At 47.7% G+C, this 21,745-nt stretch overlaps 1 protein-coding gene across 1 annotated transcript in view; it reads left to right on the forward strand.

Moving 5' to 3' along the window:
* Ephb1 (EPH receptor B1) overlaps positions 1-21,745 on the forward strand; it is a 445,475-nt gene that overhangs the window by 118,787 nt on the left and 304,943 nt on the right. The window contains exon 2 of the mRNA XM_026789586.1: positions 13,213-13,277. Coding sequence (XP_026645387.1) covers positions 13,213-13,277 — 65 coding nt within the window. The remainder of the gene's footprint in view (positions 1-13,212; positions 13,278-21,745) is intronic.

Below are 21,745 nucleotides of genomic sequence, written 5' to 3' on the forward strand. Positions count from 1 at the left end.
CACCCTTCACAGTGAGCAGGGCTGGGTAGAGCAGTGCCCACCCTTCACAGTGAGCAGGGCTGGGTAGAGCCAGTGCCCACCCTTCACAGTGAGCATGGGAGTTAGATATCTAGAAGCTGGCCAGGTCTCTCCTGGTGAAGCTAAAGAACTTGGGTCATGAAGAGTTTCTGCTTCTCATCACCAGCCACACACTCTAACACAACTGCCTTTTATAGACCTTATAGAACCTTCCAGAAGCTGCAGGAAGTACTTACTGAATATTTCACTGACTCCCCTAAATTACCCTGTGAAGCAGACATTGTTATCCTTATTGAGTGGGTGACTGAACAAGCAATTTTAAGGGTCTGAACCACTTGCTTGACGTCATACAGGTAGACAGTGTTAGAGCTAAAGCTCAAGTTAGTCTGTCTGCTTTGAGTTCAATATGGTCAGCATGCTGTCATGGTGGCTGTCCTCTTGTGTAGAGAGCTGCAGGACTAAATAGAGAGGGGACCCAAGACATGGGTGCTGCCTAACAGGGCTACCTATTTAAACCCCAAGTGTCATCTGGGACTTGGAAAAAGTAAACGGTACAGTCTAAAGAGGTAACTGAGGGGAGATTAATGATGATGCTGTATATGTATTTCCTCCTCACTGGGGGGGGGGGTGGTACAGCAGTGGCCATGCAGCTTATGAGCCTCAGAAATGTGACAAAGTTATAGGATGGACAAGGCCACTTCCCAAGGTCATAGAAACAGAAACATAGGGAGAAAGGCAGAGGAGACTCCACATATGCGAGCTGCTTGCAACCTGTGTAGGGAGCTCCACGGATGCAAATTTCCTGAGTGGTCACCTACATTGGGGTCTTCCTTTCAGTAATATGGAGGAAAGTAACCTCAACAAACTCGCTAGTTCAAGCAACTAGACGTGGATAGAATCATTGTGTTGGTTTATCACTGTGATCTACCTGGGGTAAAGAGGTATTTGTACATCTCTTCCCCGTGTAAAGTCCCACAATAGACTTTTAGAAGGGGTTGCTCAGAGTGGAAGACAGCAAAGATGGTGTGGCTCTTAGAAGTTAGTCACAATCCTGGGCTTTCACCACCCGTAGGCTTGCAGCAATATCACCAGACCACAGCTGTTGGAAACGGTCACCACCCTCTACATTTAAGGAAGAGAAGCTGGGAATGTTCATGTGGCCTGTCTATCTCCACATGCCTCCTGCTCTGCTGGTGAAGGAGTGTCCTGTTGATGCAGCTTGCAAAGTTCTTCCCAGGACAGAACTAGGTGAGAGGGCATGGAGGACCAAATGGAGACCGTCTATCTTTCACTTTCTGGTATGGGGGACATTGAAGTAGATACCTGGTCTCATTTACATCTGCGTGAAGCCCAACTATTGGATGGGGGACATCTAAAAACGGTGTTTCCAAGTCTCTTACCCCTCTTGTTATGAGTTGATTTGTGTTTCCTGGGAAAAAAAGATGTCTAAGTCTTAGCTCCCCAACCCCATACTTGGCAGTGTGACCTCAGCTGTGGACAGGTTTATTGCAGACATACCAGAGTTGAGTAGCTTCCTCTACAGCATGACTGGTGTGTTCTTATAACATGTCCATAGTAAATGAAAGGAGAGAAGCCCAGGTTGAAGGTAGACCAGAGCTGTGTACCTGCAAAACACCAATAACCAAGCAATTACCAGAAAAGGCAAGGAATGCCTCTGCCCTACAGGTCTTAGAGGGAGTATGGCCCTCCTGACAGCCTGTTGCAAGAATTCTGGCCTCCATAATGGGGAAACAATACCTTTCTGTTGTTTTTAGTGAAGCTCCTGCAGAACACAAGCCTACACACTCCCACACCACTGTGTGGTCCAGTCATATATGGGGATGAGGACACAGAGGTCCTCATAGAGATCCCCTTTAATTGCTTGCTATGTTTCTTATATATCAGAACTAGGAGTCATAGAGACCCCGAGCCGGAAAGGGAATGGATCCTTCTAAGTCACACACCAAGTCTAAGGCTGGGCTGTTCAGAGAACAGAGCCCTTCCAAGGCATTCTGGCACCCCAATGTTGTACCCAATGTGTCTGCTTCTCTAGGAGCCTGACTCAGAAGGGCTCCTGGTGGGAGGCACATTGGAACTCTACTTAGCTTCCTAAGGTAGGCCCCTGTATGAACCAGTGCTAGACCTGGAGCCTATCCCAACCCCTTGAGGCACTGTTCTGTGTGACCCATGAAGGCTGTGACTTCTTTTATTTACCATAAGTAATTGTACCTTGAAACATAAAAGAGGCAGAAGGAGAAAGGCGTGGTGGAGAGGACTGTGCAGATCTGTACGTCCTTTAAAAGAGCAAATTTCACAGTTTGTATTTCCAATTTGAATGCCTGTTCAGACTCATTCAATCAGTCAGTCATTCAACAGATGGGTTGGATTGGCTCATTCAGTTTACTCAAGCTTGTTTCTGTTCTTTGCTGGCCATTACCACCCATCAATCAATGGAGACATGCATAATAATAGCCTCCATTTGCCTAAGATTTATACTTGGCAAAGCTAGTAAATAGGTGTTAGTCACATGAGTGTACTTGATACAGAGTTTCTTTCAGGACCCAGTCCTATTGACTGAGGGAGGTGCAGGAGGAAAGACTTGCTGTTAAGGGATAAGGCTTTTGACACCAAGCTGTGTAGGTGGAAGTTTCTGTCCCACAGGCCACTCCCAAGTAAGCATACAGATGCTTAATATTAATTACAAATGCTTGGCCAGTAGCCAAGGCTTGTTATTAGCTAACTCTTACATTTAAGTTAACCCATGTTTCTTTGTCTAAGCCTTGCCATGTGGCTTAGTATCTTTTCTTAGTAAAGTGTGCCCATTTTACTTCTCCCTGAATCTTCTGGCGACTCCAGACTCTTCCCTTCTCCCTCCCAACATTTTCAGTTTGACTCTTACACCCAATCTCTTCCTTCCCAGCTACAGGCCAGTAAGTTCTTTATTGACCCATGAGAGTAATACATATTCACACTGTGCAGAAGGATTATTCCAAAGCATAGCTGGACTATGGTTTATTCACTACTGGGAATTGAAACTGTGTCTTTAGGGTTATTGACTGCTTTGGTGGAGGAAGCAGGCATGCAGGGAAACTCAAAGCCAAAGCCACAGCTCTGTCCTCTCTTGGTGTTCAACACAATAGCTCACAGCAGATGCTAAGGAAGTGAGAGTTACTCAGAACAAGGTGGGGCTCCATGGGTAGAACTAGGGAAGGCTTGAAGACCTATTATTTCAGTGATGAACAGAATGAAGAAGCCATTCCAGGAAGGAGGAACGGGAAGTGGGAGCAGAGGTTTACTTTGAGGGGTATGTTTGGAGGAGGTATCTCTGTGCTGTGAATATGTTTTATCACCATGGGTTAATAAAGATGTTTTGGCTTATGGCAGGGCAGAAAATATATATAGGCGGGAAAACTAAACTGAATACAAGGAGAAAGAAGGCAGAGTCAGGCAGATACCATGTAGCTGCCAAAGGAGAAGGATGCCAGCCTTGTAAGCCACAGCCTTGTGACAATACACAGATGAATAGAAATGGGTTAATTTAAGATATAAGAGCTAGCTAGGAATATACCTGAGCCATTGGCCAACCAGTGTTGTAATTAATATGATTTCTGTGTGATTATTCAGGTCTGGATGGCCAGGACACTAAAGCACAATCTGCATTTCCATCTCTGGATCACAGGGGCTTGGCAGGGCAGACATTAGTAACAATCTTCCAGTCAATAGAGAGTCTGGAAAAAAATCACAAAGTAGGGAGGGAAGATGTGCTGAAAGAGGTATTTCTAGAAGATAATGTTAAATCTGTGTCTCTGAGTTTTGGTATTAAAAGACAATATAATGACACAGGAATCTTAACTGTAAAGGTATGTGACTATCCCAGCAGAGCTTGCCTCTTGCTACTCTGTCCCTGCATACATGTTTCCCAGTTGAAGCATCACTTGAACAGTGTCTTTGGGCACACCCAACTGTTTTCTTGATGTATGTTTGGGGGCTCATGTTCTCATACACACCCTTCCACAACACTACTTATATGTGTGTAAGGACGGGCTACTGTCAGACCCTCAACTGTAGACAATGCTGTGATGATTGTCATTATGAAGTAAGTAGGTCCCTTTTCCCACCTTTCTTAGGCAATTATTTCATTTGCACAAACTCTTCTGAGTGATGTCATTCTGTGATCAGAAGGGCTGATGTTGGATAAAGCTTTTTTTTTTTTTTTTTTTGGCTGTGGTCATACAGCCTCCTCCAAAGCTGAATGTGCCACACTGTCAGCAGATGATGAGGATTTAGCAGCACGGAGAGCAGTTTGTGTGGGGCTTCCTGTGACATACCACTTGGGACGTGGGTCCCAGGATGTAGGGATGGAACCTGGAGACTTGGGGTGCAGGGATGGGAAAGAAATACACAGAGGAAATGGGGGCCTTGAAGGAAGAAGCAATGGAAGCTGGTGAATGTTCTGATGGAAAACTAAGGAAAAGAAGGAAATCAAAACCAGACGCCAGTGGCTGGGGAAATAGCTCAGTTGGTAAAGTGTTTGCTCCACAAGTATAAGGAATTGAGTTAAGATCTCGGGCACCCACATAAAAATCCAGACTCTGTAGTAAAAAGGATTTGTAATTGCTGCTGGGGAGGCAGAGACAAGCAGATCTCTGAAGCTTAATGTCCAGACAGCCTAGCCAAGTCATTGAGATCCTGGCTCAAAAAGAGACCCTGTCTCAGGGAATAAAATGTCAGTCAATGACCTCTGTATCTGTGACCTCTGTCTGCACCTGTGTGCATTACAGCCCTGTATGCAAACATATGCATATATATTACACACATATATATATATACTGCTGAGATTTCAAAAACACAGGTGCTAGGGGAGGGTGGCAGAGAAGATGCAGAGAATGAATGCAGAGAGATTTAGGTGGGGTGGGCCCATGGGCGGAAGTGGAGTATGGAAACCTACTTGGAGTCCGTTCTCACTGCAGCCTTCTACAGCTGTTCTGGGCCTAGGCTCCAGATCTGCTAGAACATGGCTCTATTAAGAGCTTGGCTGGTGCGCTTAAGAGTTAACCGTCAACCAACCCTATCCTCAAACGCAGAGCTGGCAAAAGATCTTCCTGGGTTCTTTTCAAGCCAATTCAGTGGAAGAGGAACCAAATCCTAGGTGGCCAGTCTGTATTAGTGCAGGAGGCTTGGACCTGCTAGGAAATTTGGCTTGGTCACCTATGGTGTTGAGACTCCCGTTGTAGGAGCTGAGGATCTGGAGGGCCACAACACATCTGAAGGACCAGGCAGATGTCATAGATGTCATCTGGGTTTGCCCAATGTGCAGGGCTGAGACTGGCTTGCCAATTGTGCAAGGCTAGGTCTGGGGTAGCATGGAGGTCTCTGGGAAAGGCAGAAAACTTAGCTGTGCTTACTTATGGTCTCTAGAGCACACTGGAGTTGCAGCTGGGGTTGGGGATAGTCACCTTAGACCTACCAGTAACGTGCATGTATGTGTTTGTGGTGTGTGAGTAGTGGTACCTGTGTCCCTGTGCTTTCAAGAGTCAAGAACTGGGAAAGGGGATGGGAGACAAGTGCCAGCTAACTGTCAGGGCTTGGATGTGCTTACCCATGACGCTACTGTAGTCAGACTTTTTTGGACCACCACTTCCTGAATAATGACATGGAGACATTTTATGAAAGAATGGCATTAGCTTAGGCTTGTTCCCAACTGGCTCTTAAAACTTAAATTAACACATTTTTATTAATCTGTGTTCTGTTATGTGCCTTGTTACCTCTACTCTTTACTCTGCATCCCACTTCCTCCATGTCTGGCTGGGGAGTTTCCACCTTTCAGATTCTTCCCAGAGTTCCCATCTCTGCCCTGAAGTCCTGCCTATCCTTTCCTGTCTGCCTATTGGCAGTTCAGCTCTTTATTAAACCAATCAGAAAGTGCCTTAGGCAGGCAAGGAAGGACAGAGACACATCTTCACACCGTGTGATCAAATATCCTGCAATACCCTACCCAATTAAAATTTTTTGTTCATTAGTATCCCTGCATGCCACCTTCCTGTCTCTCATGGAGGACAGAATTGCAGGTTTACTTGAATGAGGATTGGGTTAGTTTCTGTTTTCTGATTGGCTGCAAGCTCCCTAAGAGCTGCCTTGTCTGTCTGCTCTCATTTTATTTCTGAAGTCTGCATTGTGCCCCACCCCCACACATTCCTCAAAAACTTCTGTACAAGGATACTCAAACACCTTTTTTTGCCACCACTTTATATTCCCCTCCCATGATTCCTTGCAAAAGAAGGAGTTGGGGCTGCTTAAGCCATGTCTGCCATGGCGAAGACACTTAGCCCCTCATGCCCAGGTGGCAGCATCCTGGTTCAGGGAGCACACCATGCTGTGGCTCCCAGGTTCAGGAGTCTTGGGGGCTATTGAGAAAGGATCGCATGGTGGCACTGCTCTGTGTTTGGTGGCCTTGTCTTGTCAATACGCATCAGGCATCGCCTCAGACGCAACTGGAAGCCACTGTTCCTCATTCTTCTGGGCCTGTGTATATTGTTACCGCCGTGGAAGGACTTTGTAAATCAACTGAATGTCTAATCTATGTCTCTCCTAAAAAGAATGGCTGAGCTGAACAAAGAGAGCTTATTTATCTCTCTTTTATCACGACAGGTATCTAATTCCCCCTCAAATATCAATACATCCACAGATGCCAATGGAGACAGAAAGAGATACTGCCATCAAAGCCAGGCAGCCTTTTTCCTCATAGAGGAAGCCTAGACCAGGACTTACCACCTAGACCCTCAGGCATGGTCCCACCAGTTGCTGGGTGGGTCATGAGGTTCCTATGCTGAAGTTGCTAAAGAAAAATGTCCCCTGGGGTAAAGAGTTCATTCTGCCAGGTTCCTTGTTACATCTTCCTTTTGCCAGTCAGCCTGACTCTTGCCAGAGACCCCTTCTGTCTCCCCATTTAGATTCTCACTCTGTTCTCTTCAACCTGCCTTTGCCCCTCCCAGTGTGGATCTGAAGGCCACTCCTTAGTCCCTTCTCCAAAGTTGCCTTCAACTAGTCAAGGAGATCAGCAGGACCCATGGAGGCAGACTCACTGATACCCCTGTGCAGAGGAGATCAGCAGGGCCCACGGAGGCAGACTCACTGATACCCCTGTGCAGAGGAGATCAGCAGGGCCCACGGAGGCAGACTCCCTGATACCCTATGCAGAGGAGATTAGCAGGGCTCACAGACACAGACCCGCGGATACCCCTATGCATAAAACCCTTGCACATTGCCCTGAGTTCTCAAGTCACCCTCTCATGGGCGCAGTCAGAACTGGAGGTTGTTCAGAATAGGAGGTGAAACTTTACTTCCTGTCCACGAGCTCATTCAGGGCACACATCCATCCTCACCCATCGCTGTGTCCTAGCATATATCACTGACTCCTCTTTCAGCCCTGCAAGGAAAAGGAGGGGGGTGTGGGTTGGAAATGTGTCTTTACCTGCCTAGAGACACCTTATGAGGGGCATCCTGTAGGTACCAGTGCATCCAATTCTCCCCATAGACCAGGAACATGGAATGATCAAGTTACTATAGCAATGATAACACTGCTTTGCCCCCCCCCCCACCTTCAGCATTATCTTACCTATGAGACCACATTCTTCAGATGAAGCCTGAAGAGATGGAGGTGGTGAGAACTGGGTCCTGGACCTGCCTTCTCAAACCCAGTGTTTTTTTCCCATATGAGTTCCCAGAGGGGCAGAGCCTAGGAGGCGATGGGCATGCGTCCCAGAGCCCTGTCCCCTGCGGGCATCTTTGGATCTGACAGCAACACATGCCCTTCCAGCTGGTCTGGTCCCCGTGCCACCATTTGAGAGCAGAAGTGACGGTAAATATTTAATTGTGCCTCCACCATAACTTTCTGCCAGAGCTCTCAATATGCTTTATAAATGCAAATGAGTGGTCGCTTCCTCTCCAGGGAGATGTAAACCTCCCCAAATCACTTTAATTCAGTCCCCCACCAGAGTGGAAAGCTGTATAATCAGGAGCTTCCCATGCCAGAGGAGCAACTAACCTTAATCACAGGGAGTGGATGGTTCGCAGGTCTGCTGTCCTCTGTCTCCGCGCTGGACAGGATGTAAGGTGATGGATACCTCTTGCCGCAGTTTCTGCCCAATCGATTGCACGAAAAATAGTACTCAGAAGCAGGTTCTATTACATTCAAACGGAGGCACCTATGACTGTTAGGGAGACTGAGGTTGTATTTATGGAATTAACAGAACAAAGGGATCCCTGGAAGGCTTCGGAATGCAATTGCATTCTAAGTTTAATTCTGTACTCCATTTCCTTTGCCACTATCATCCCCTTCAGTGAGAGTCTGTGGTTGGTGCCGATTTGCATTCTGGGAACTTTTGTGGCTTCGTGGTCCAAACAGAAAGTGCTCCCGCTCCTTCCTCCATTCCAGAGCTTCAGGAAGCTTCCAGATCTGTCCGGTGGGACTTGCGCTGTGATTTCAGGCTTTCTGTGCCAGGGTGGGAAGCTAGCTGTGTGACTTTTCAGAGTTGCGCCCCTCTCTGCGCTTTGGTTTCCCATTCAGTCACGTTCAGTCACGTGAGTACTTTCGTTCCTGCTTCAGACCCACCTAGCAGAGATATTTTAATGGTCCCCGCGATGAGCTTCTACAGGGGCTCCTGGAGTACCTTCTGAGAAGTGTATTATGTAAATGTGTTATGTCATTATGACCGTTGTTAGTGCTGTGAAGTGGAGATGAGGGGAGACGGGACGTTTGCTCTTCGCAAGGACCCCAGCTGTCGGCAGTGGGAGGGAAAACAAACTCGTGATACCTGCTCTGGTATTTTTCATGTGATAGCACAGATCAACCCCAACCCAAGCCCAAAGAGGGCAAGAAAACGCTGCTTTTCTTTCTCCTAGGCAACTTCCAAATGTGCACTCTATCTGCTGGGGCAGAGATGTTAGCCGTGCTGCAGGCATGGTTCACACTGTCATGGGGCAGGGGAGGCTTCCTGTGGTCATGTTGGTCCTAGCCCTACAGAGATCCATGTGGCATGCATTCCACACGGGCTCCTGGTGTCTACCTGGCCGTTGTTTATGGTCCATGAAGGTCCTTCTTTGTGGGTCCTTCATTAGACTTGCTCAGGCCCTCGGGTGGCCCTTCTTTAGTGCCCATCAGCTGGCGAGGTCACTAGCTGCTGGGATGGTGGATGTCCAGGGCCCTGTGTCTGGAGCTGACTTCCTTCTTGGGTTCTGGGGTAGGCAACTTTCTGGAGAAGCACTGACCAATGAATTTATCAGGGACTTCTTTTCATTGTTGAGCATGTGCGTGTGTGTGTGATGTGTGGTGTGTGGTGGGTGAAGTCTGTGCACGTGCTGTGTGTGTGGTAGATGTGGATTGCGTGTGTGTAGCTGAATATGCACACATGTGTGGAGGTCAGAGGTCCATGTTGGGTGTCTTCTCGTGTTATCCAGTTTATTGAGACAGGGCCTCTTACTGAACCAGGGGCTCACCATTTTGGTTACACAGGCTGACCAACACGTCACCAGAATCCTCCAGCTGATGCCTCCCAGTGCTGAGATTATAGCAGTTTACCCTGCTTTTACATAGCTGCTAAGGATCTGAACTCAGTTTATCGTACTGGCCTGGCAAACCCTTTACCCACCGAAGCATCCAGGTGATGATACCAGCCATCACTGTCTCTTTCATTTCATCTCCACAGCTCACCTTCGGTTTCTCTGTACACCTTTAGTTTCTGCCTTGACACTTGTTGCCGTCAAGTCCAGAGATTTTGAGTCTGCTTTCTGCCTTCATATCTCTTTCCTGAAGCAGCGAGTGTGGAATGGCTGGTGTAGGGGGAGTAGTGGGGCCAGAAGGGAAGAAAGGGATCTGCTGCATTGACGTCCCGCCCCCCTGTATTTTCTGCATTTCTGCACATAGTCCCAACATCTCTGCAGCTGGGGTGAGCTGTACTGCTCTGTTGATATGTACAGAGTCTGGAGAATCTGAATGAGTAAGACACCTCCACTAGTGTGTGTTTATTGTCAAAGACATCACTCGGGTGGGGTGCTGGACCACACACCAGTCATTTCAGCTATTCAGGAGGCTGAGGCATAAGGATCACTTGAGCTCAGGAGTTCTGGGTCAGCCTGAGCAACAAAGCAAGGCCTTATCTCATAGGGAAAAGTTGCACCTCTGGAAAAATTTGATGACCACCTAAGAAAGGTACATTGACTTATACTTTCTATGATGTATCCAAGAATTTAACTAAAAATGAATCAGAATGTATTTAGATGTAAAAAACCTTCTTATCTTTGGTCTGGGCAAAGAATTCTCATGTAGGGTAGTAGACAAGAAAAACTTGATGAATGATGAGTTGGGCTTTGTCCAAATTAAAATCTTGGACCTTTGAAAAGACACTGCTAAGAAAATGAAAGGCAAGTGCCCAAATGAGACTAAATATTTACGATGTGTGTCTGAAAAAGGACCAGAGTCCAGAACATACAAAGGTCTCTGAGGAGACCCCAGGATGGCTAGACAGAGGTGGGCAGTGTTTGCCTCCCCAGTCAGGAACCAGTGCAGTGAAGTGGCTGCGGAGGGAGTGATGGGAGCCCTGTGAGACAGAGACCCGGGATAGTGGCTCCAAGACAAGCAAAGAGCAGCAGGAACCAGGACCCTGAACCCTGGTTTGGGAGATGACCATTTTGTGTGTGTGTGGGGGGGGGTGGCAGAACCACATTTCCGGGGACAATCACAGTCTACTTACAAGGGAATTCCATAGTCAAGACAGGCTGGGGGAAAGTTGAGATTGCTGCCCAGAGTCTGCATCACAGCATTTCTCAGAGAAGAGCCTACATTGTCTCCTCCTCTTCCTCTTCCTTTGAGTACTAGAATGATGCAAGTAGGTCCTCTTGAGGACAGAGCTGCTGTAGGAATCCATACGCCTCTCCCCAGTGGGAGCATCAACTTCTGCCCATGCCCATCCTGGGTGCCCGGCAAGCATTCTCCCAAACTTGTACAATGCCCGAAAGCTTCAAGAACGCAACTGGACCTAACAGTATGCCTGTGACTCCATCATACAAACCCATGTAGTGCGCTGTATAACATGGGCAGGTGGTTCAGCCTAGCGTGTGGTGCAAGCCCCAAGACCTCAAAAAAACAAAGCCTTCTGGGACCTGTGCTTTTCCATCCCATGCCTCCCTGCCATTCACTGCTCCTGGCAGCTTCTTCCTGTGGTTCCCCTGCTCCCTAGTGCCTCAAGAGTACATCACCGAGACCCAAGGACATGTTTCATTGCATCTCTGATGCCAGCAGTGGTCACCCAATGAGGTTTAGGGACACATCCCCCATACTCTCTACATTCCCAGTGCCACCACTGCCATTATAAGAGACCACCGGCGACGGAGGTGCTCATTCTAAGCAATCAGCTACTAAATTCTGCATCCTGGGCATTGCTGTTCTCTTCACGAGTGTCTATGTAGCAGGTGTCCCTACCGCCATCACTCCATGTACCAATCACTGCATCCGTTTGGCTGCTAGAATGTCCCTGCTCCCACACAATCTGAAATCAGATGGGCCCCACTGTCACATGCACCATCTTAAAAGCTATTGATTCTAGCCAAAGACTTTCTACAGAGACTGAGCTGTGGCACTAACCTGGAACTAAATCCAAGTGAGTCTGCACTAAGAAACATCTTCAGCTGAAAGATGCTCCTACGAAGGCTGCCCCTCAATTGGAGGAGACACATAATCCTTGGGCTGTGCAAACATCGATGTAGAGACACAGTAAAGATGAAGAAGCACAGGGGTACAATGTCTCCAGGAGTCCACTATTCTGTAGCAGAAGACCCCAAAGAAAAGGAAAACAATGTGATGTTCTTCGTGTGATTCAAAATAATGATTCCAGGGACATGCACTGAGAATCAAGAGAGCACAAACAGATGAGTCAGTGAAATTTTAAGAAAACAACTTAGAACTTCAAGCCTGTGTTTATTACAGCATTATTCATAAGAGCCAAAATGTGGAATCAGCCACCACAGCCACTGGAGTTGAGAATGTGGTGTATATGTATATATGTATATATATACATGCTAGAATACTATTGAGCCATGAAGAAGGCACAGTATGCGATGCTGGTGAAGATTTGGAAGGACACCTACTCTCACGCGATAGTCCCAATCTGGAAAAGAATAAATATGTGAACAAATTGAGATGCATTCATAAAATGAGATTCCACTTAGCATAAAGAAACGATGCAGCCAACTGTGGTGATACACGATTTTTCTCCCAACATTCATGAATTGGAGTGGGGAGAATTTGGAGTTCAAGGTCAACTTGGACCACATCACAAGACCCTAGCTCAAAAAAGCTCCCCCAACCCCAATACCAGCAAAATAACAACAAAGTAAAAAAAATTTGCGTTTTCAAAGTATGAGTTCATCTCAAAACTGTTATCTTGAAAGCAGCCAGATAAAAGCAGAACATAGTATGTAATTCTATTTCTGTGAATGTAAAGACAATGGCTTTTGATTTATAATGACAATGGATCAACCATTGCCTAGGGGCAGGAACAGAATGGGTTATGAGCCCGAGGTTAAGAAGGCCGATGGGGAATAAAGAAATGTTCACCTGCACTTGTGCTAGGATTAAAACATAGTTCATTCCTGCTTTGGACCTGCCCTTTGTCAAATTTCCTAAGCCCTTGTCAGGTTATTGGTTATTGGAGAAGAGAGGGTGGGCATATGTCTGTCCCAGGGGCAAAGAGACTTGTGGGAAGGAAGAGATTTAGGGGAGCAGTTGGTATCTGGGAATTGTCATCTAAAGGCAACAAGAGGAAGGAGGCAAGGAAATTTGGGGGTTGAGAAGAGAGTCTGGAGAAGCAATCAGGTATGGAGGAGGATACACAGAGGACCCAGCAAGGCTAGAGGAAGGCATGGAGTTTGGCTACTGGGTCAGCACGGCCCTGAGAAAGTCCCCGGGTAGATGCTGAATGTGGGGGATAAAGATGTGAGTGCAAAGGGGGATCCTGGCACACAGTTAACTGAGGAGTCCCGGAGCGAACACGAGGTCTGCAGTGGATTTCAGCAAACTCTGTCCCCTCACTGTGTCTTGGCTGTCACCAAAGAGCCTGAGTGTGAAGATACCTAAGGATATTTCTGGCACCAGGTACGATCACACATAGCTTCATGCACTCTTCTTTTTCTGATTTGCAGAAACGCTGATGGACACAAGGACAGCCACTGCAGAGTTGGGATGGACGGCCAATCCTGCCTCTGGGGTGAGTATCAGACCAGCATGCTTCAGTCCTGCAGGGAGATTCTGAGTCTGCAGGGTGGCTGGGAAGTGTAGGGCTTTCCTAATGCCATACATGTGGGGTGCAGTGCACAGAGGGAATGCTGGGCATACTACCTATCCAGAGGCAGCACCTAGGGGTCTCAGATATGTTCCTTTGTGTGTGGTGCAGAGCGTCTTGTGACCCAGTCTTTTCAGACAGTCAGCTCCTGGGCAATGCAGACTGTAGATGTATCAGAAGGGGGACATTAACACTATTGCCATCGTAACACATTAGAGATCAGCAGCGCTCACAGAGCTGCACAGAGACCAAGGGTATGAGGAAGTGCTGAGGCTGACTTGCACCAGGAGCTTGCTTTAGAGGCACAACCTTAATTGATTTGGTCAGTGTACATGTACCTGGCCAGACCCTAGAGCTATGATGAATAGCTTTGTGATGCTCATGGTTTCCTGGGAAAGCCAACCATGTTCATGGATAAGTTAGGGCGCATCTCTTCTGTGTGACACTGGAGAGACCAGTGGACATACATGACAAAGAGCTGGGAATGAAGAACCCAGGGGTGGGGGAGTGAGAACCTCTTGGCAAAGAAAAGGTTCGTGTGAACTGGATTGGGGCGGGTTTAACAGGTAAGGCAGGAAGTGCTGGGGAAGATGCTCTAGGTAGGAGGGACAGCTAGTCAAATGGTGGGTGATGAAAAGACAGGTGGAGGTGGCACAAGTCTGTGTGTGGACCAGGCAGGGGGTGGGGAGTGTCAGGATGAGGTGGGGCAGAACAGAACACAGCACAGTCAGAAGATTTTGGGTTTTTAATCTTCCAGGAGATGGAGAGATCTGGGCAGCAGAGTAAAAGGTTCACACTGTTGATAGGGCCGCAGAGAACTGCTGGAAGGAAGGCATGGGGGAGACTCCTTCAGCTGCCTTGGACGCACAGAAGAATCACATTTAAATGCTCCACTCACAGAGCCCTCTGAGAAGAGTGAAGGAGCTGGGGTCAGCAATGATGGACCACAGTGAGATAGAGGAGATAGAGGAGATGACTGCATGTCCTGCACAGTGATTGGCTGGCTCTGGGGCTTAATGATAAAGGGAGAGTGCTGGGGGACGAGGAGGATCTTCTTCCCATGCAAGAAGTGAAGTCAGGTAGAACAGGGTGGCCCTAGGCTTCCTCACCTGCCCTTGGCTTTCTCCGTTCCTGTGTTTGGTAACATGTATGTTTCATAGCAGATCTTCAGCACAACAGACCCTCACCTTAATCCTAAGGTCAATTGTGATTTCAATGTGTCCTCCCCAGGGCTCTCACTTCCAGCCCCGACCCCAACCCCTGCATTTGCAGGTTGCATTACCAGGTTTAAGTACCATGCCTTCGGTCAGGATAAAGCTAGTAATCCCCAAAAGAGTGAGATAGGGCCTAACAAAGGACCCAGCTGAACAGGTCCAAATACTGCTAGAGATACTGTGGGCAACCAGGGGAAACCAGTATGCTCTAAATGGTACTTCATACAAAGCTGATGAGATGACCAGTTTAAGATGCCTGGATAGCCCAAGCTTGTTCCCTTTCGCAGATGTCATTACTCTTGGCTGGCTTGCATGTGCTTATAAAGGCTATATAAGATTTGTAAACGTCCTTCCCTTGATTTGTTTTTCTTTCCCTTTCCTCTTGTACACAACATCTGTCTTCTTAAACGTTCCATCTTTTCCAAGGAATGTGTTCCTTGAGGGAGACGTTCAAAGTCAAGTGATGCCCTTTCGAGGTGGCAGCTGTCTAGCTGCTCATGGCCTGCCCCTCCCACTTGTTCTTAACGTGGTGCCACTTTTCTCGTAGGGATTCTACAACCAGATAAGTAGTCAACTGATGCTCTAAGAAACCTGCTGAGCTTGTCTGGCTTAGAACAATCAGTGGGATGCTCAGGCTGGTCCTTAGTCTCAGTTGAGAGGGCTATCTTAAAGACTACGCTTCCATCCTGGGGTCTTTTCTCTCCTCTCTCTGTTGCCATCCTTAGTAGAGGCTGCCAGTGGTGGTAACTCACCCACGGTTCCCATATGCAACTTGGATTCTCTTGGACAGGGACTGTCTGTCTCAGCACAGCATAAGTAGAACTTACCTCTTCTCCGCCACATACATAGGGTTACACCCACCTTAGTACAGAGCAAAGGCGTGAGATCCGGAGCAATCCTCCACTCTTCCGTCACATTACTCTGTTCATTTGGCCCGTCCTCAGGGACACCTTCTCTGTACGTCAGCTCTGTTGGACCCTTCCCTACTCCATCACAGATCTTCTAGGTGTCATAGAGGTTTTCACAGTGACATACAACACCACTGTAGCATTTACTTCTCTCTGTGTTCCCATAGAGGAAGCAGTGATTAAGCAGTCTAAGTCAGGAGGAAGTAAAGTGAAGGAGACTGTGGCAATAGAGGGGAGGGGATGACGACAGTGTGGGACATGGAGGACCGGAGATACTGGGGACACATTTACCTTTCAAGGAAGCAATTCCTATTCTGTTAAAATCCAAAGACAGAGATCAAAAGGTATCTGAAGAGGTTCGTGTGCTCTAGGTTGGTGAAGGAAACCATGGAATGGAATCTATCCTAACTTCTTGCCTGCTGCCTGAGACTGGGATTGAGGTGTCTGACAATGAAGTTGGTTAGTCTTGAGTATGAATTTTAGGAGGTGGAGAGCATTTACATGAACTGCTACTGACTGTTGGAGAGAGGCGAGGTAAGATCAACAGGAATGTGGCTGAGGCTAGGGCCACGCTGTGAGTGAAGACAAGCCATGCATATGTGGTGGGCCAGTCTACAGGGTCTCTGTCACCTGTTTGACTCTGCCTGGAGAGATGGCAGTGGATGTACCCAGAGTTACATTGTGCAGGAGTAAGGGTGAGATTGAAAGACAGGAGAGCTGAGCCCAGCGAGAGGCTGTTGGCATCTTATGGACTGCACTGTGTTGACCAGAGGGAGTCCCGGTGAGACTGTAGGACAGGTGTGTAGACACATCCGGCACCAGAGTGGGGTCAGGAGCTGTGGGCTTGTGTCAGGGGTAGGATTTAAGGTGCAGCCCTTAGAGGTAGTGAGAAGTCCCAGTTTAGGGCTGGGGCAGAAGATAAACTTCAGATCCAAAGGAGCTTAGGATCCAGTGGAAAAGACACAGGCCTTGAACTATCTCTGTATAGTAAGAGCTAATTTAGTAAGCCATCAGTTAATCAAGCTGGAGAAGGACACTGGGTGGTGCCATTAGGTGAGCCTGGAGGGCACTTTGAGTTTGGTTTGCTCTGTCTTAAGAAGGAACTGCTCCATGCTCCCCAAGAAGGGAGGCAGCTGGCCCTGTGACAGTGACACTGTGACAGGTGCTGTCCCAGCACATGGCCAGCTTGTTGGGCTCCACAGAGAGAGCCTAAGCATCTACTCTTCAGTTTATGTGGCTGTCCATGTACCTCTGCAGCTGTATTTGAGAACAGCCTGATCTGGGCTTGGCTAACCACCCATCCCTAGCTCACTAGTCGTTTTCAGTTTGTTGTTAGAAAGCTGATTATAATATTACATGTGAAAATCAGAGCATATTTATGCCCAAATTCAAAATACTGCTTGGTAATTAAGCACTCGCCTTTAATGTAAGCCTCTTGGTTTAATCAAAATCACACGCTACCTGGTGAACAGAGGGAAAAGGTAAAAATCATGTTATAAACGGACAAAGCCAGGTAGGTGCTGAGTTTCCATGTGAGGGCATCCCAGTGAGGTTTTCCAGGAACTCCTTCCTAGACTGGGTCCATACCTGTCCTGCCAGTCCTCCACAGTGTAGGACCTCTGGGCAGTGGTGAGTTCAGAGAGTCTGGGGTGATTGCAGCACTGTAAATGGTGACCTTTATGGACCCATGCTCCCCGATAGTCCTGTTTTAAGGTGCTGCCCGACACTTCCTATTCTTGCCTTCCTCCGTGACCCTGGGCATCATTGTCCATGTTTTCAAGTCCCAGGGGATGAGTCTGCTCTAGTTCCACATCCCTGGTGCCAGCCTAGCAGGGCATAGGCACCAGGAATGTCCGTCAGCCGAACAAGTGATACCTCTTTGCATCTGTAACCCAGGGCTCTAAAGAGATACCCACAGTAGGTTCATTATAGCCCGACAAAGAGTTAGTTCGAGGCCTTGCAGTATCCAACTGCCATTAAAGAGCTAGTTAGCAATGCAAATAGCACTACTTTGGAGATGAGCCTGATGAAGGAGAATGGACATCCAGAAGGTGTCTTTCTTTTCAAACTCCCACTGGAATGGGTTAGAGGCAAGTCTGGGTTTCTCTGAGAGCCAGGCATATTGAGTTTCCTTGTTGGAAATCCAACCCCAAAGTTCCTTTACTCTCAAAGGGCTCGAGCGGAGCTCACCTACTATTGCACCTGAGCCACGGATGGCCTTTCTTTGTGTCAGTTCCTGTGTCTGTGATGTGAGTCTCTCAGAGCAGACATCTATGAAGTTCTCATCTTCAAAGACGGCTTTGTGTGCTTCCAGACTCCATATGCATCCATGCTGCTGCTCGGAATCACCTTCACAGCCAGTGGCATGTGGAGTTGACTATTTTAATACGAGGCATTCTTCACCAAGGCTTGCTAGAGGAGAATTGCAAAGGGGACCCAGAATCAAGCCTGGCAAGCCCATAGTTGGAGTGAACAGGCTCCTGTGTGCTCTCTGTGTGTAATTAGCATATATATGCATATAAACATATATATACATATACACACATATATTTTATGTGGGAGTATTTGAATATATGTGTGTATATTTGCACCTATATGTGCCTGTGTTTGTGCATATAATTTCTATGTATGCATGTATATGTTTATGTCTGTTTATATTTGTGTGTCTTGGTATATATATCTGTGTGTATATATCTGTGTATATGTGTATATTTATGTTTATATGTGTATACATTTGTATGCCTTTACATTTTGTACGTGTATCATATGTGTGTGTATCTGAATATACACATATATTTATGTGTGTATCTATATGTCTGTGTAGATACACATGCTTGTGTGGTATATGTGTCTAAGTATGGACAGATGAAGTTAAATGAGTTTTACCCAGGCCTCTCTAGGCAATTCTGTGGTGTGCTAGGAGGATTATTGAACTGATCAGTGCTAAACTTCTGGGGCCAGCTGCTAAGATAGGGAAGAGACCTTCCTGAAAGTCTCTATCTGGCCATTAACTCTGCACAAGCTGCAGGCAGTTGTGAGGCTTTGCTGGTTGTCCAGGTCTGGGTCACTGGGCAGCCCTGGCTACGTCCTTTAGCCTCAGGTCTTCAAGGCACCCTTGACAGCTGCCTTTCCTGGGAGTGGGGAAAGTACACCCAGGAGAGAAAGCTACTCCAGTAACTGCCTGTCTCTTCTAAGGCCAAAGAAAATCAATTCCGATTTTCTTGGGCTGGTGAGTGACAGGCCTAACCTGAGGAGCAGCAGCCTAGGCCCTGGGCCATGACATCAGATCTCTGCTCACATCCCCATGTGGCTGGTCCCTGCCTATGTGACCAGGGCCTGCCCTTTAGACTCCCTCCCCTCCTCTGCTCTGTGGAGTAACAGCAGCACACAGGATACAGAGGAGGTTCTCCTTCGCACCTATGTAGGAAACACTAGCCTGTTCTCAGCCCTCTGGAGGGCTCAATCTATTCTCCTCTTCCTTTGATGACTCAATCCTGCTAATTAGGACAGAAACGCCCCGAGCTGAGTTAGGGGTAGATCCAAGTGAGATTTAACTGGGAGAGAACAGGGTTTTGTGAATGGAACTTTCCCTGTTTGACTTTGGAGTCATGCCAGGAGCAGGAGGGCAGAGGATGCGGCGGGCTGTGCTTTCTCATACTGTGTGCTGGTCTAAGTTCTTGTAGCCTGGTGACTGGATCCTGGTAGCAACTGTCAACGTGTACTTTGCCTTCATCAGGACTTTTGGTGACCACTGACAGAAAAAGCACAAACCACTCTTGGAGGAAGCAGCCTGGCTCATGGCTTGGGTGGGCCAGGTGGCATGGGGCTACAGGTTGGGCCAGTCTAGATCCTAGAGGGTGAGCTGACTCCCCTCAACACCCCACCCCCACCTGTCTCTTCTGTTCTTCCTTTTATATCTCCCTGGCTCTTTCTCCTTCTTGGTCTCCCACAGTATTGGGTATTGGGGATGCAGCTCCTCTTTCTCACAGTATTGGGTATTGGTCCACAGCAGCTCCTGCCTTTCTGCATCATCCATCTTTATACCAGGAAAGAGGAAACCCCTGCTGCTGGACCCTCAAGCGCAAGCCCTTGCGTTAAGTTCTACTTGGGCCCGAATGACTGTGCTTGGATTCTGTACCCACCCTCAAACAGAGTCCTCATTGCTCACATTCAGCCTGTGTCTGCTGTGTGTGGACCTAGGCCCAGCAGAAGGCCAGGGACTGAAGGGAATGAGGAATTAGCTCTCCAGGGGGAATCAGGGTATAAATTCCAGACAGGCTATTAGATGGCAAATAAAAATGAAAAACAAACAAACAAGCAGAAAGAGGCCTGCATGAACCCACCTCTGGGCTTTCCCAGGCTCCATCTTACTGGTAAGGAAACTAAAATGAGGAGCAGCTGATAAATTACCTTAGCTCACATGGCTAAAAGGTGTCCCAGTTGCCCTTTGACCTCTGGTGGACTGATCCCCGCCATGGTACAACTAATGAGAAGACGTGAAGTGTAGAAGGCTCAAGCCGAGTCGCCTATGAAGTCCAGGAATTCAGGCACGGTGTGTGAAAGGCTTTATTTTTCTCACAGTATGAGCCATGAATGGAACTCTTTCCTTAGTTGTTACCCAGGAATTAGTGTGGCTTTCTCAGCCAAGAGAGGCCAGCCCCCCTGCTGGTGGCCTCTGACCCCCTGATCTCTCCTTCCTCCTCCCTCCTCCCCTTCCCTCTTCAGGTAAACCACCGAGCTAAGTCAGAGCTCCTCACCCTAGGTCTCCCACCCACTCTTTATCTTTTTCTCTCTCTACCAAAAGGCCTGTAATTAGGAAACATTAGCAGGCTCAAAACAGCTTTCATACCTGAAACATCCTCCCTAATTGCTCTCAGCCGAGCTCTTCCCTGGCTATTAATGTCACTTTTATGAAGCAATGAGGAGCAAAACACCCGAGGCACTTAAAACATTTTTTTATATAATATGCGTCTTTTAGGAATGGAAGTTTAAAATCACCTGCCTGACAGAGACAGTGACAGACGAAGGCATGGGGGGCTCAGGACTAGAGCCGGGAGGTGGAGCCTCCTGCGGGAGATGGACTGTGCTCTAGGACATTCAGAATCTGCTCTGAGAAGGAAGAGGCCCAAAGGCCTGGTGAAGCAGGAAGGTTGGTGGGCATTAGATGGAGCCTCGGGGGAGGAGAGTTGGGTTGACGTGTGTGTGTGTGTGTGTGTGTGTGTGTGTGTGTGTGTGTGTGATGTGTGGGGGAGTGAGGGGGTCAGGGGGTTGAGAGAACCTTATTTCTAGTTTGCTGGATTAAGGGACCTTGGGAGTAGTGGCTTTCCAGAGTCTTGATGTTACACTAAGTTCCTTTCTTTACCTTAGAAGTGATTCACAGATGCATGCAACAGCCTATTTGATTAGGTCTGTCCCAAACCCACCTCTCCCTTCTCAGAGAAGACATGCCCCAGAAAAAAAGCAATTGCCTGAATGTCTCACCCATGATAGTCAGGTTCCAGCTCAGGTTGGAGCACACAGGCAGGTGGGTCTGTGTGTCTTTCCCCCAAGCCAGGTCCATCTTATTTCCACCCTAACACCCATAACTCATGTCGACTGAAACAGATGGGTGTCTTTTGTCTTCTCTCAACCCCTCCATGGGAAAATGGTCCCAACCCTGAAACTCTTCATTGACAGCTCTTCCTGAGTTAAGGGCAAGGGGCTCTTTGGATTGTGAAAGAAAGGAGGCTTCCTGAATCTTGGCACCCAAATGGAGTAGAGTCTACCAGTTCTTTTCGCCAGGACTCATAGTACTCAGCTAGGAAGTCTGAGTGAAGGGCGGAGCATCAGAAGCAAGGTGAGGCTGACTTAGGATGTCAAAGAAGGGGTCAGGGTGACGGCTCAGTTGGCAAAGTTCCTGGTGCACACGCATGAAGGTATGAGTTTGGATCTGTAACACCCATGCAAAAAGTTGGGCTATTATCCCAGTGCTGAGGAGGTGGAGGCAGGGATACCCACATGGCTTCCTGGCCCATTGTTCCAGTCAGATCTGTGAGCTCCAGATTTTGAGAAGGTTCCTGTCTCAATAGATAAGGTGTAAACAATTGAGGAAAGCACTCGGTATCAACTTTTGGCCTCTACATATATGCGCATATACTTACATATGTACATGTACACGCAAACATAAATATATACATAAACTGCATACACAAACACATGCACTTGTACACGCACACACAGACACACACACTGACACACAGACACACTACACACAGACAGACACACGCACACA

The sequence above is a fragment of the Microtus ochrogaster genome, unplaced genomic scaffold, assembly GCF_000317375.1.
Source record: "Microtus ochrogaster isolate Prairie Vole_2 unplaced genomic scaffold, MicOch1.0 UNK24, whole genome shotgun sequence".
Classification (NCBI taxonomy): domain Eukaryota; kingdom Metazoa; phylum Chordata; class Mammalia; order Rodentia; family Cricetidae; genus Microtus; species Microtus ochrogaster.